The 14365-nt window shown below is 37.3% G+C and overlaps 1 protein-coding gene across 2 annotated transcripts in view; it reads right to left on the bottom strand.

Annotated features, from left to right (window-relative positions):
• Nucleotides 1–1231: 1231 nt before the first annotated feature.
• LGI1 (leucine rich glioma inactivated 1) overlaps nucleotides 1232–14365 on the bottom strand; it is a 56748-nt gene continuing 43614 nt past the window's right edge. For both annotated transcript variants that reach the window (XM_027839858.1, XM_027839859.1), the window contains 4 exons: nucleotides 8450–8521; nucleotides 4571–4740; nucleotides 3864–4028; nucleotides 1232–2369 (listed from right to left, as the gene is read on the bottom strand). In XM_027839858.1, the coding sequence (XP_027695659.1) occupies nucleotides 1534–2369; nucleotides 3864–4028; nucleotides 4571–4740; nucleotides 8450–8521 (1243 nt within the window). In that variant the 3' untranslated portion in view covers nucleotides 1232–1533. The remainder of the gene's footprint in view (nucleotides 2370–3863; nucleotides 4029–4570; nucleotides 4741–8449; nucleotides 8522–14365) is intronic.

Below are 14365 nucleotides of genomic sequence, written 5' to 3'. Positions count from 1 at the left end.
TACTGCAGTCCCAGCCAGAGCAAGTTTGTCTGCCCTTTGTTTTTTTTTTCTTCCATTGCACAGGGAATGAAGGTGGGGAGTGGGGAAGGGCAGAACTGAGTTCTATTGTAAGACCTTGGGTGAGTTGTGCAGAGTATGGAGACTCATGGGGGAAGGGGTGCTGAGTGAGCGACTTAGGGTTTAGAGATTTACTTTCTCTGCTGTTGCAATTACCAATGCAGGTGTGAGACTAAAGGTATATTGTACAACTGTGTATTGGAGATAAGTGTAAGCATTAGGTCCAACCAATTATGGGAGGCCTGGACCCTCAAAAAGGACTGATAATTTTAGAAATGCCTAAAAATTGTGACAATAACACCAAAGAAAGGATTTTAACCACTACTGTGGACTCTTTGGGGGAGTGTAAGGTACTATGGGAGGTATTTGTGAAATAGAAAAATATTGTTGCTTCAATGAGTTAGCTACCTTATACTGTGAAGTCTTCCAAGATTCCCAGAGAGAGTTCCAGATTATGGAATATAGACCAGGGTGCCTCAAAGCACCATGTTATAACTTGTCAGGACAGAGAATTTTTAACTGGAGGGAGAATATAGAAGGTGTGTTCAGAAATTAGCCAGGTTCAACAACAAAGCCTTTGTTCTGGCATTGATGACATTTCCCTGTATAGCTTTATTCATTCCTATTGATACCACTTTTTGAGACTTTGTTATGGCACTGAAGACCTCTCTTGATGGGAAATAAACTCTCCTTGCCCTGTGTCCTCCCAGCTTATTATTTATTTATTTATTTATTTATTACTTAGGTCACCTTCTGTGGTTCTTCACCACTAGAGATAGCCCAACCTACCCTCTTGCCTGAAAGCACTTTTGGTATCAGCTGAATCAGGCTTTCTACTATATTACAAGCTTTGTTCTTCTTCAGCTTGTGACGTTGAACTCCAAATGACCTAGAGCTATTCTGAAGTTATTGATAGCTCGTGTTGATATTTTTATCTTACAATTCAATATTAATACCAGAAACCCTTGATCAAAATATAGCCCTATGCTATGAATATTTCCTCAACATGCCACTGATTGAATGTTTCATTCATTCATTCAACACATCTTTTCTTGAGCAACTGCTATGTGAGAGACACTATAATCTCCATAAATCTTGTAAATAATTACATTTGGAATGTGAAAGAGAAAATGTAAACATTTTATTTGGCAGTTGTTTCTGAACACATGAATAAATAAACAGAAAAGTACATATTAATATTTCTTCTCATAATAACAGATGCCATTGCACACATATTTACACATTGTCAAGGCAAAGACCAGTTAAACAATTTAAATCTGTCATGTAAAAGGTAACTTCCAACACCACTAGACCTGACAGTTAAAGATGAAGATACTGGTAATGCTTGGCTCTAGCAATCTCGACTTTTGAAAGGCATTCATTTGGAAGTATGATTAGAAGAGTCATCATGCACTTAGCTCATCCTGTCCACTTAACTGGAGAGAGTTTTTGACTGCAGCCACAGAGTTGAATGTGTCATGCGCTTAAATCAACTATGACATGTGTATAGATCTGTGTACGTCCCTTAAAACTGGAAGCAAAGAGAAAATTATGCTTATTAATAGACACGTGAGTGAAAGATCTTGGTGCCTGTATATTTAACTCTTGAAATTTCACAAATTTTGCTTTCTCTGCATCCCAGTTATACACTTGAGTAAAGGAATAATCACTTCCAAGAATTGCATATTGGTAATTATTTATCTGAAGAGGTTGGAACACCATGGATCCTCGGGATGGCATCCTTTGTACATCCACAAATGATGATCCTCCCCATTTCATCACTTTGGAATCACCAATGAATCTTGTCAGGCAGATATATACATCACCTTTGACTGTGAAATGCTTTACTGCATACACATCTTCCATGTTAGGGATGTCAGTTTGATTAGTAAATAATTTTGTGCTTTTGTTCCATTGGTAGATTACAGGACGTTGGGAACTACTGGATAGAATTAAGTGAGGTGTTCTGACCGTCTGAGGCGTCCTGGCTATTTCCAGGTATTCCACATCAGTATCTCTGTACCACTGGTGTAATGATTGATGGGAGTAAAATCCATTTCCATTCCACTTGTAAACAGTAGTGAAACCAGCTTTTGAACTGTCAGCAACCACAAAGTACCAGTTGTTCTCAATCTTGAATGTTTCAATGTCATTTGGTTTTCGGATTTTGAGAATTTCAATATCCTGAATTTTTATGAATTTGTTTGCGAAACTGTCTCTCTTATAAATGTGAGACCCTCCAAACAGCTGGGCCACAATAACATAGAGCTGAGTTTCAATGACTATAGGCTTGCATACTACGGTAGATGTTCCTGGGGAAAAGATAAATAAAGGATTAGTACCGTCTTTGGAACTAAGTGATAGATGAACTTTGCCTCTACAGCTGTGACCAAATAAGATGAGACTGAGAGATTTAGTTAGTCTTATTTTTCATGGTCCATCTCTATAGCACTACAGCAGTGTGATCTAGAAGCTCTCAGTCCTGCCATACAAAGGACCCTTTTGTTAACAAACAAATCTTTCCATCACATCCAGTTTGTACAAACATAGATAGGGTGGGAGCTTTAGTCTTTCACATTTTGAAGAAGGAGAATGGCTAAAGGCTACATATTCTAAGGAGTACCTATCTTCCCATTGCTGTCTTTTTATTCATTTATTGATTGATGGATTTTTATTTCAATTTATTTTAAATTTATTTATTCATTCATTTTAACTCATGTTGAGATATGAGAGTTCAGCTGTCACTCCCATAACCTATCATTCAATTTAAGTGCCTAAGACAGGAGTGACCTTAGGGTCTCCATGGCTTCCAGAGCCAACCTGAAAGTTTGAGTTGTCAAATAGTGGACCTGCTTAGGATGCTCAGAATCATAGCAAAGTGTCCACTCAAGGCTTAGTCTTGTCTCCTGGACTATAACCGTAATTTCCAAGCTTTTTGTGAGGAAGAAGTTTTCATTTATCTAAAATTGAACCTCCTGGTTCAATCTCAGTACACAGAATTCTGTACTTCATGGACTGTTCTACAGCTGCATACATCTGCAGTTTGGGGAGAAATCTAATCAGGAAGGCCACATGTGGCCTTCTAGATCCTTGGGTGCAGCCTTCTGACTCAATCCAAGTTTTACAGAAAAATATCTGTGAAGTTTTTTACAGAAGGAAAAGGGCTGCACGTTAGAACCTAGAGGGGCGCATGTGGCCTCAAGGCCACAGGTTCCCACCCCTGTGTTAGAGGGTCATGAAGTCAATTTCCATCAAAAAAAAGTGAAGGACCCTGAGAGAAATGTCCAAGTTAAAGGAAGATCTCTTAATGGCACTACCCACAAAGAACTACCCTGATCCCCTAGGACAGTCCCATAGTCTCTCAAAGCCACATGGGGATTTGGGGATGAGAAGCAAGCCAACTGATTTGGGGAGTAGTATGCCCATGATGGTGCAACTTGCTATAGGTGGCTGGTTCCAGGGAGGTCTGGATACCCCTTGGAAGCAGAGAAAAAGAAAACAGAACACTTGGAAGAGTATTTAAGCACATTAAATACATTTCAGGAGAATCACCAGAAAAGCTGTTAAGTATCTGCAAGGCAGCACTGTTAGAGGTTTAACAGTTGTTTTCCCCTCCATACTCACAATAAAATGCAATGCAAGCTTCCTGATGGCAAATACTATTTAAATTTCTTCCTTTGCATCCCCAACTCTTAGCATAGTGCCTGGCACAAAGTACTTAAAAAAATATGCATTGACCTAAATTGAATTGAATTGGGCTCAGGCATCTAAATATGCCATTCCAAATATGGGAAAACTTTACATACCTGTAATGTTGTCATAATTCCTGAAGGTTTTTTCTACATGGTCCCATTCAAGAAAAATGCATTTGCCAGTAAAAGGCTGAGCAATAACTACATACTCATCATTCATATAAGTAAAAGTGTCTATAGACAGGGACTGGTAGGGCAGGAGTTGAGATGCTGCAAATTCTGCAAAAATATATGAACAGAGTTATAAGTAAAGGCCTGGGAAAAACATTTTCCTTAAGTTATTAATTCTGCAGAACAAAGAAACACAAGTGGGAATATATTCATTTATTTTAAAGGAACACATTTAAGAAGTAATCTTATTTTTTCCTTAAATTAAATGGAGAACATTGGGCTTCAATTCAGGAGCAAAGAATTTCAGTCCCAATTCTACTACTAATGAACTGTGTGACCTTCAGCCAGTCATTTAAATCTTTGAGCTGCAGGTTCTTCATCTACAAAAAAAGGGAAGACAGTAGTTGTTCTACCTGACTCCCAGAATTATAATGAGAATCAAATGAATGTTAAAACACCTTATAAGTATAAAATCCCTATAGAAACATCAACTATCATTATTCTTGATTTTAAAATATTAAATTTTTAAAAAATTTAAAAAATAAATTTGCTTATTCAGCTTTCACATTTGGGGAAAATCAACCTTGTACATGTAAAAAATGCAGCCCTGGTATTTATCTGATGAGGTGTGATGATTTTGAATACATTACCTGTAATAATGCAATCAAAATCCTTCGAGGAGAGGCTACGGATTTTGCGCTTCTTATATTCTGGTGGGTTTTCGCAGTAGATTTCTTCAACTGTTGCGTTGGTGGTGTCTAGCCATTCCACTAACCATTTCAGTTTGCAGTCACAATTAAACGAATTCCCTCTTAGGTCCCTGAAAAACAAACTTCAGCTGCTGTTGCTGTACCAGGACACTACCTCTTTGGGGATTAATTATATAATTAATTATACTTCCACAGGGGACTTGTACAGGGCATCTCTATCCTGGTTTAGCTCTTTCACTTTCACTTGGACCAGGAGGCAGTGAATAGAGGTCTGGCCTTGGATTCAGGAGCACCTGGATTCAGGCCCCACCTCTGATACATTCTGACTCTAGGCAAGTCACTTAGCCTCTCACTGACTCTAAGAAACTCTCCAAGACTGCAAGTTACAGCCCAGTTACCAATCTACCTACATTAATAGTGGGATTTTCCTTACCAGAAACTCCTTAGACGGATAAAATCACAGATTCAGAAACAAATACCCCAAATTAACCTGGGTTTCACTCAGTCTCTTTGGGCTTGATTCTCCCCTTCTGGGCTCAGAAGGATGCAAGGATGTAACCTCTTGAGTCATAGTTTTGGGGAGCACAGCCTTTCTCCTTGATTCTCTAAGGTACGCTCCCCCCATTACATGGTTAGAGAATATAATGAATATGGTAACACATTGTTACGTGAATTATTTGTTATTCTTTTTTCTTTGTTTTCTTTGGTCTGATAGGTATATATATTCAATCATGTCATGAGACAATGTAGTCTAATGCCCTTGTTTTTGAATGGGAATTTCCTTCCACACAATTGGACTGCTAATGCAGCTATAGTATAACTCAAGTATAGCTATATAGTATAACTCAAGTTCTTTTCAACTATATAACAGAACCATATGTATATGTATATATATATATGTATATATTCTCAGTCATCTGGATCTATGGTATATCTGGTCCACTTTTTGGCTCAGAGATCCCTTTTCAGTATCTATCCTTCATAGCTAAGCTCAAATTCCACTTTTTTTGCAAGGCCTCAACTGATTAGCCCAGCTGAAAGTGATCTCTCCTTCCTCAGATCACCCATAACATGTTGTCAATAGCCCTCATAGGGCACTGCCTCATGTTCTAGTTATTTGTGTTTATGTCTTGTCTCTCTTGCTCAGCTTTAGGATACTGGAGGGTAAGAAATGTGTCTTACTCATTTTTTTACCTCCACAGTCCTAGTCCATTAACTTTTTTTTCTGTCATGGACCCCGTGGACCCCTTTGGCAGTCTGGTGAAGCTTATGGACTCTTTCTCAAAATAGTGTTTTTAAATGCATAAAATACATAGGATTACAAAGGAAACCAATTAATATTGAAATATAATTTTCAAAATATTAAGAAAAATAACTTCTTAAGAACTCTTGTCCTGCTCCCATGTCTTATCATGGGTACTTAAAGGCTGTGACATTAGATTGCAAGCTCTGGAAGGTCCCACCAATCTTCCAAGATATTTAGTCCAGATCCAGCAACAGATTATATTGCAATCTGTCTTCCGAGGACCACCCAAGCTAAGCTCGGAAAGGTTCATCAGACCACCAGAGGATGATTTTTCAAAAACAGTCACTCATGAATACATGAAGAAGTTACGAGCTATGTTGGGGAGGGAATATCCACAATGATGAGGTGGTGGGTCTTTAAAGAATCCCTGGCAATGTTCTGCATGTTAAATAACTGTTTGAGGGAAGGAAAAAGGGAGGTGGAGCTGAGGCTGAGGTCAAGATGGGAGTGTGGGGCTGGGGCTAAAATGGACGTAGGTATATATCTATATGTGAAAAAGGGAAACAAGATAAACAGTGTTATACAGTGGAAACAGCACTGGACTTGAGGTTAGGAAGACCTGATTTTGAATCCCACCTTATGACAATTGCTAGCTATATGATGCTGGGCAAGTTTTTTAACTGCTCTGAACTGTTTCCTTATCTTTAAAGTGATGGGGTTAGAATTCAATTAGAATTCAATGATCTCTAAGCTCTGAAGCTATGATCCCATGATCCTGGGACTAGAGATGAAGCAGACAGCAGGGCCAGGTCAAGGTGGGGTACAAGATTGGACTTCCAAACTCTCTGAATGTTTAGCTATATGTTCTGATGACTCCCATTGCTGATTAATATGGCTAGATCAGGTTCAGATTGCAGGTTAAAATATGATCCTTGACTTTGGACCATATTTCTTTACTTTTTGCTGTATGTAATCAGACAGTTTCCAAATCATTTGGAATTCTGAGGTACTGTATAAAATAGTGCCTTCCCATAGAATTTAGAATGCTACTCACAATAGTCTTCATTATTATAGTATGATAATTTACACATTATTCTGACAGAATCAAAGTGTTAGAGTAGTAGGAAGAAGTTCAGATGAGCTTCCACCCCCCCAAAAAACAACTCTTCTGTAAAAACTATTTCTTAGCTGGTAACATGAAAACCAGATATACTGGTTTGGAGAATTGATCATAATCAGGCTAGCTTTGGTCAGTTCTGATCCAGAGGAGTCTTAGAAGACTGGGTCAGTTTTTCTGATGCTTTAGTACTTAGGAACTAAACAAGGTACTCTGCTACCTCTTTATTGCAGCTGGTACCCAGTGAAGCAAATATTCCCAGTACCTTCCCCTGCCCCCTAAGACTAATTCAAGCCTTGGGCTAGTCCCAGAGATATAAACCTAAATTATAGGGACTCTGTGAGACCTAAATCATTACTGAGACATTCCTGGGAAGCCAACTTGATTTCAAACTTTCTCTGGGGTCTATTCCAGGGTTAGATAGGATGTTCAGACTCATCTGGACCCCCAGGTCCAGCCAAGTGGAGCAATTTCCAACTATTAAGCCATCTCCGAAAACAACAGAGTCATCTGAGAATTCTGTGGTTCAGGGGATCAATATAGACCAGAATAAATTACCATATGCTTGGACCAAAATCCTAGAGATGATTTAGGACTGAATCAGACCTAAAGGTAGGAATAGTAGAAAGGGATTAATGTGGGCCTTATCACTGGTTTGCTGGTGCAGTATTAGTAAGCCCAGAACGAAATGCTTTACCTCTATACTTGGTGAAGTAAAAATTGCTTTAATATTCTAAAGGTCCTGAGTAATCTCAAATCATAGCACCATAGGATTTGCAAATGGATTATTATGGTCTCAGATACTGTTATGCTTGTTTTAATATTATATTTTACTTATATTGTAGAAATCAAACACAAAATGGAGTATTATATTTTTATTGAATTCCAGACCTACAGAAGCTATACCTCTTGCTATTATGTTATTTTTTAAAAAATTCTATCCTCTTAGTGTAAAAACTTCTCATTCTGAAGTTTTATTTTGTTTTTAAAAGACTTCTCATTGGGAAAGGGTCCAGCAGAGAATTCCCTTCCTGGAGCTTAAGTCAGATTCCTGAGGATGAAGCCTAAAGATTTTTTTCCCAATCAGGAAGTTACTTTCTCTGCACCTCTCTCCAACTATTTTTATGTCAAATAACTGATGATATTAGCTGTTCATCATTAAGATATCAGTTTCTCAGAATCCCTTAAGTTTTTCTCTGTCCACCTTCCTGGGTCTCTCAAGAGGGGAAAAAAACAATCTTTATGTATTAGGCCAGTTTTGTTCTCTCCTCTGTAAGTTTACTAGATTAGAAGAATGTTTTTATGTTGTGTATTCGGAGTTACTAATGGCAATGAGGAACAATAAGATTGTGGAATATTTCTTAACACTGCAGTACAACATAAATACAATTATCTAAACCATCGGTAGCTAGTTTTCTCATTATTGTTTGGAAATTAATACTTGCTGATGTCTTACACATTTGTTAAAGAGTCCAGGCCTTTGAAAATATCTTTGGGGAGTGTTTGGAGATTGTTGTTTGCAAGACTCCTGGAGGAAAAAAGAAAAAAAAATTTCTAATCAGTCTGAATAAGTGTGATATTCAAATGACATATCATTACAAAGATGAAATGCTATGAATGCAAAAGGTCTGTTATGCTTGTTATCACATCATTATCATATCAATTCTTTCCATTATTCATACACTAACTTGCAACATTTTTGTCCTGCTAAGATACTATCTACTATTGCATCTTCAATCCCTACCCTCTTTATTTCACCACACACTCACCATTTCTAGCACTTATATAAGATGGTAGAAAATGATTATTGGATGTGATCATCCTATAGAAAAAAGAATAGTAATAATAACAATAACAATGATAGCTAGCATTTATATAGCACTTTAAGTTTTGCAAAGCACTTTATAAACATCTCACTTGATCTTACAACATCACTGGAAGATGGGGGTCTATTATTGCCCCCATTTTACAGATTAGGAAACTGAGGCAGATAGCAGCTGTGACTTTGCTGAGGGTCACACAACTACTAAATATCTGAAGCTGGATTTGAATTCAGGTCTTCCTAAGTCCAGGTCCAGCACTCTATTCACCATGTCATCTCAAATATGATACAGATGTAAATATAATAGTGTATCCCTGGAACAAATTCCATGATCTCATTCTGAGATTCTTGAATGTTTTCTAGTATAGCTCTTCCCCAAGTTATAAAAACCTACTTTTTGAGCAATCCTATGTAGACTACCTTGTCTCCCTATGTAGAAACTATACTCTGGAAACTAATGGTACTACCTGTTGACCAGTACAGGAAATTATCTAACCTAAAATCTCTTTCATACTACTTTTATTCTTTAAAAATTTTTAAAAATTAAATTTTATATTTAAAATTTTCAATTATTACTTTTTCCTCCCCACCTCTCTCCACCCCTACTAGAGAAAAAATAATAACCTGGTAATAAAATTAATATCATCAAAGCAAATTCTCATACTGGCCCAAGCAAACGTGTGCCTCATTCTGCATGTTGGTCCATCACTTCTCTGTCAGGAGGACACCACCTCCTTTCTTCTTCCTTGAGGCTTCTGAATAGCCTACATATGATGATCCCTCTTCTTCTTCTTTTTATGACTCAGGATTCAGTTAATTATATCAGGCAATTTCTTCTCACACTTCTTGAACCCATTTCTTCCTTATCTTATCCTACGGAAAAATATCTGCTTCCTTTTCTTTCCAATTTTGACCCCATTCCCTGCCCTCATCATGGCTGGTAAGTATAGAATGTTCGTGAGACGTCTGTATCAAGGCAAATAAAGTGATCAATTCTGAAGAGAAACTGGACAAGACAAAGAACTAATGCTTGCCAACCTTGAAAATGCTCTGATGTTCCCTTCAGATTTTCCATTTAAAATCCTATTTCCTTGTCCTCTTCTAAGTAAAACTCTTTTTCTGTCAAGTATCAACATACAAATAAATAAATAAAATTATTGCTTACTCAGTCTCACTGTTTCATTTTAGTTACAACACTATTGTTTTCTATGACTTTTTTTCAGTAGGCTTTTGTAGTCTAGCTTGAGAACCTATCTACCCTTTATAGCATTGCTTTTAAGAGAAAATATGCTCTGAGCTCCAAACAACTAATTTATAGACAAACTGGGGACACAACCCATTTGTAAGATGGAGATTGACTGCATTTGTGAAAGTAATGCTGTACCACCCACCCATTCTAAAAACCATCAGCCCCAACAAATTGTCATGTCTTTAGCAGGCATTGACGAAATGCCTACTAAATGAATAAATGAATGAAGGTTTTTCTATAACCCAGAAAAGTATTGTCTTTGAAAAGAATCCTTTTCTTAATATGCATGCATGCTTTGGAATAAACAGATTTTCGTGGAGTTTTGATCAAAGGTGGTGGCTTTAGCTATCATCCATTGCTGTTTAGAAATTGCTTTCTTCACAGAACTCTGTGTGAAGGCAATGAGAGCTATCTAGCTGAAGAAAAGTCAGAGAAGGCAGGAAGAAAATGGACCTAGATATACATGGTCTGATATGGACAGCAGGTATGTGCCTATAGAGCATTGAGTGTAGAAAGTTTGAAAAAACTCTGATAAACATGAACTCCTTTCCCCCCATCACCGTTGTCTTCTTTAGCATTAAAACCCTACAGCCTGACCCTGGACCTTCTTCTCCTCAGCTGCCTTAGATTTTGTTCACTTTGGTTTGGACCTTTTTTCACTCTGGAAACTTTTTGCCTCTGGCCCTTCAGCTCCACAACCTATATCCTGGTTAATACTTTTGGGTTTTCTCCATGATGCTTATTTCTGATCCCCTACCTTACGTGAGAATTTCCTGTTGCAGCCGACACTTCCCAAGTATTAGTTTGTGATTGCTTCTGTCCCTGAGTGGGGTTGGAGGAATGGTACAGATAGTAAAGTAATTTATTGGGTTCTCTCCAATCAGGGCTCACCAAGAAATCCCAACTGGTGACATTAAGGCTAGTTGGAGTAGGCTGGTTGTGAGCATTCTTTGCATAGGTTCAAACCCTCACACTCTGGGAAATCTCAAGGTAAGAAGTCAGTCTAGGCTTAAAGGGAGCAATGTGAGAATCGTCTGGACTGGTATAGATTCATAGTCTTACAAAAATACTAAGAACTATAAAAGATATTCTAAGTGTTGAGATTCAGGATTGAGAATCAGCAAGGACATCATGCTGCTATGGGCATCATGCTGCACTAATGGGGGGCATGAGCCCCTACTGTGACGTTTTGGTACTCCTGAGATTGAATAGTTTTTGCTCCTCCAGCAAAAATTGTGAATGAAAGAAGATCTAACCACTGGCTTGAGCTCACTTGAGACACTTGATATTTGAAAGAGTCTAATGGATATGTTATCTTATCTACTCATCTGGATTTTCCAAGTTCCATCTCAGTCAGGCCATTAGAAAGTCAAATACTCAAACTGCATTATCTCAGCTCCTTGAAGAAATACCTTCACTAAGTTGTCATTTAATGTTCTGCCCTTGGCTCTTCTAGGTGGTTGGGTCAATATGAGTCTCTTGCTGCTGAACAGCATTTCTTCAGCTTTTGTGAAACTGTGGTTGAGAACATCATTATGCTACTTATTCAGTATCCTTTGTTCTAAGATTCATTCCTCCTCTTAAAAAAATGTTTGCCTCTGAAGATGAATTTTCACGCTTTCTGTTGTCAGAAAGCAAAAATGATATAACTCAATGTTTCTCCTTTTGCCTTAGCTGCCAGAAAACTTTGTGCCAAATTCATTATTCTGGTGTTATTAACATTCTGCTAAATGAAGGTGCTTGAAGACATCTATCCCTTCTGCTTCCTTTCTACACTAGTTTTAAATGCCTTATCCTGTGCTGTATTTAAGATGGTAAGCAGCTTCAAGCCGTTTTGGCTGTAGGTAAATACTTCTGAATACTTCTCTACTTTTTTATTAAATACATTTTTTTAAAAATGATCTGCACTTAGGAATAACTTAGGCACTTGTGGCAGCTGCACTAATGGTTTCAGCTCATGAAATTACCATTAATAAATAATCATTGCAGTACATTAAGCAGTATCCTAGCAACCCAAGACAGTTAACATAGCTTCCAAAGGTATCTAACCAGTACATTAAACAGTATCCTAGCAACCTAAGACAGTTAATGTAGCTTCTAAAGGTGTCTAACTCTCTGGCAGGGAGGAATTTACATATTGCAAGATTTCAACTCAAAGAATTTAAATCAACAAGTAATATAGATTAGCCTCTAAAGTGCTTGGCTGGAGGTTAGATTTGTAGAACATACAAAGAAGCGCCAGACAAGCCATATACATATAAAGAATTAAATAATTAATACCAAGCAGGATTTGATTAAGTTCCAAATGAACAGTACCCAAAAAAATGGAGTTCTGTAATTCTGTGAATCTCACACTGAGGGAGTCATTCTTTTTTTTTTTTTTCTTCAATTAAAGTCAAATACCATAGGGAGAGGTGATACTATAAAACTTATTTTCAGGGAAAGAATTTTGATAGTCAGGTTTGTATTGGGAGGAGGGGAGACAATACTAGGGCTCCTAGTTGTTTGAGATAGGGGGAAATGAGGAAAACGCCCTATTGAGAGGTAGAAAATAATGGTTGCTAAAGCTAAAGTTTGCTAATTTCATAATTTTGTTAATTTTTTCCCCTGAACTTAACAAACACCAGATGTAATGGGCATTTCCAAAAACATAGTTCAGAAAAAGGTGTGAACATGAAAATATGAGTATTACGTACCACTTGCTTTTTTTTTAGAATATGTAAGAAATTGAACATGTAACTTTCTCTTTTTCTGTTAAAATTAATTTAGTATTCTGTTTCCCCCAAATTACATGTAGAAACAATTTTTAATATTCATTTTTAGAACTTTGAACTTCAAATTCTCTCCCTTCCTCCCTCCCTCCCTCATTGAGAAGGCAAGCAATTTGATATAGGTTATACATGTGTAGTCACACAAAATATATTTCCATATTAGTTATGTTGTGAAAGAAAACATAGACCAAAAAACCCCCCAAAATAAAGAAAGTTTTAAAAAAGTATGCTTCAATCTGTATTCAGACACCATCAGTTCTTTGTCTGGGGTTGGATAGCATTTTTCATCATAAGTCCTTCAGAGTTGTCTTTGATCATGGTATTGCTGAGAATAGCTAAGTCATTTGCAGCTAATCATCTTACAATATTGCTGTTATTTTGTACACAGCACATTTCACCTTGCATCAGCTCATGCAAGTCCTTCTAGGTTTTTCTGAGTGCATCCTGCTCATCATTTCTTATAGCACAATAGTATTCTATCACAATCACACAGCACACATTCCACAACTGATGAACATCCTCCCAATTTCCAGCTCCCTGCCACCAGAAAAGAGCTGTTATAAATATTTCCATATGTGTAGATCCTTTTTCCTTTTTTTTTTAATCTCTTTTTGGACACAGTAGTGGCACTGCTAGGTCAAAGGGTATTCATGGTTTTATAGTCCTTTGGGCATAGTTCCAAATTGCTCTATTTTTTTTATTAAATAACATTTTTTTAAAAGTGATCTGCACTTAGGAATAACTTAGGCACTTGTTGCAGCTGTACTAATGGTTTCAGCTCATGAAATTACCATTAATAAATGGTTGAATCAGTTCACAACTTCACTAACAATGCATTAATGTCTCATTTTTCCCACATCCCCTCCAACATTTGTCATTCTCCTTTCCTGTCCTATTAGCCAATTTAATAGGTATCAGGTAGTACATCAGAATTGTTTCAATTTGCATTCTTCCAATCAACAGCGATTTAGAACACCTCATATGGCTACAGATAGCTTTGATTATTTCATCTGAAAACTGTTCATATCTCTTGACCGTTTATCAATTGGGGAATGGCTCCCATTTTTATACTTTTGACTCAGTTCTCTATATATTTGAGAAATAAGGCCTTGCACTTCCATTTTTTTTTTCACAGTTGTGATTGCTAAGTGTATTTCCCTCTATCCTATTCCCCCCACACTGTTTATTCTAATCTATCTCTCCTTTCACCCTGTTCCTCCCCAAAAGTGGTTTTTTTTTCCGACTACCACCTCCCTCAATCTGCCCTTCCTTCTATCACCCCCTTTCTCTTATCCACTTCCCCTCCTACTTTCCTGTAGGATAAGATAGCTTTCTATACCCAATTGAGTGTGTATGTTATTCCCTCTTTGAGCCAATTCTGATGAGACTAAGATTCACTCACTCCACCCTCTTATCTCCCTCATCTTCCTATCTGTTGTAAAAGCTTTTTCTCGCCTCTTTTATGTGAAATAATTTATCCCATTCTTTTTTTTTTTTTTTTTTTTTTTTTTTTTTTTTTTTTTTTTTTTT

The sequence above is a fragment of the Vombatus ursinus genome, unplaced genomic scaffold, assembly GCF_900497805.2.
Source record: "Vombatus ursinus unplaced genomic scaffold, bare-nosed wombat genome assembly UNPS02014833.1, whole genome shotgun sequence".
In the NCBI taxonomy this organism is placed as follows: Eukaryota; Metazoa; Chordata; class Mammalia; order Diprotodontia; family Vombatidae; genus Vombatus; species Vombatus ursinus.
The sequence above is the reverse complement of the archived record's forward strand: the minus strand, read 5'-3'. Positions and strand labels throughout refer to the sequence as shown.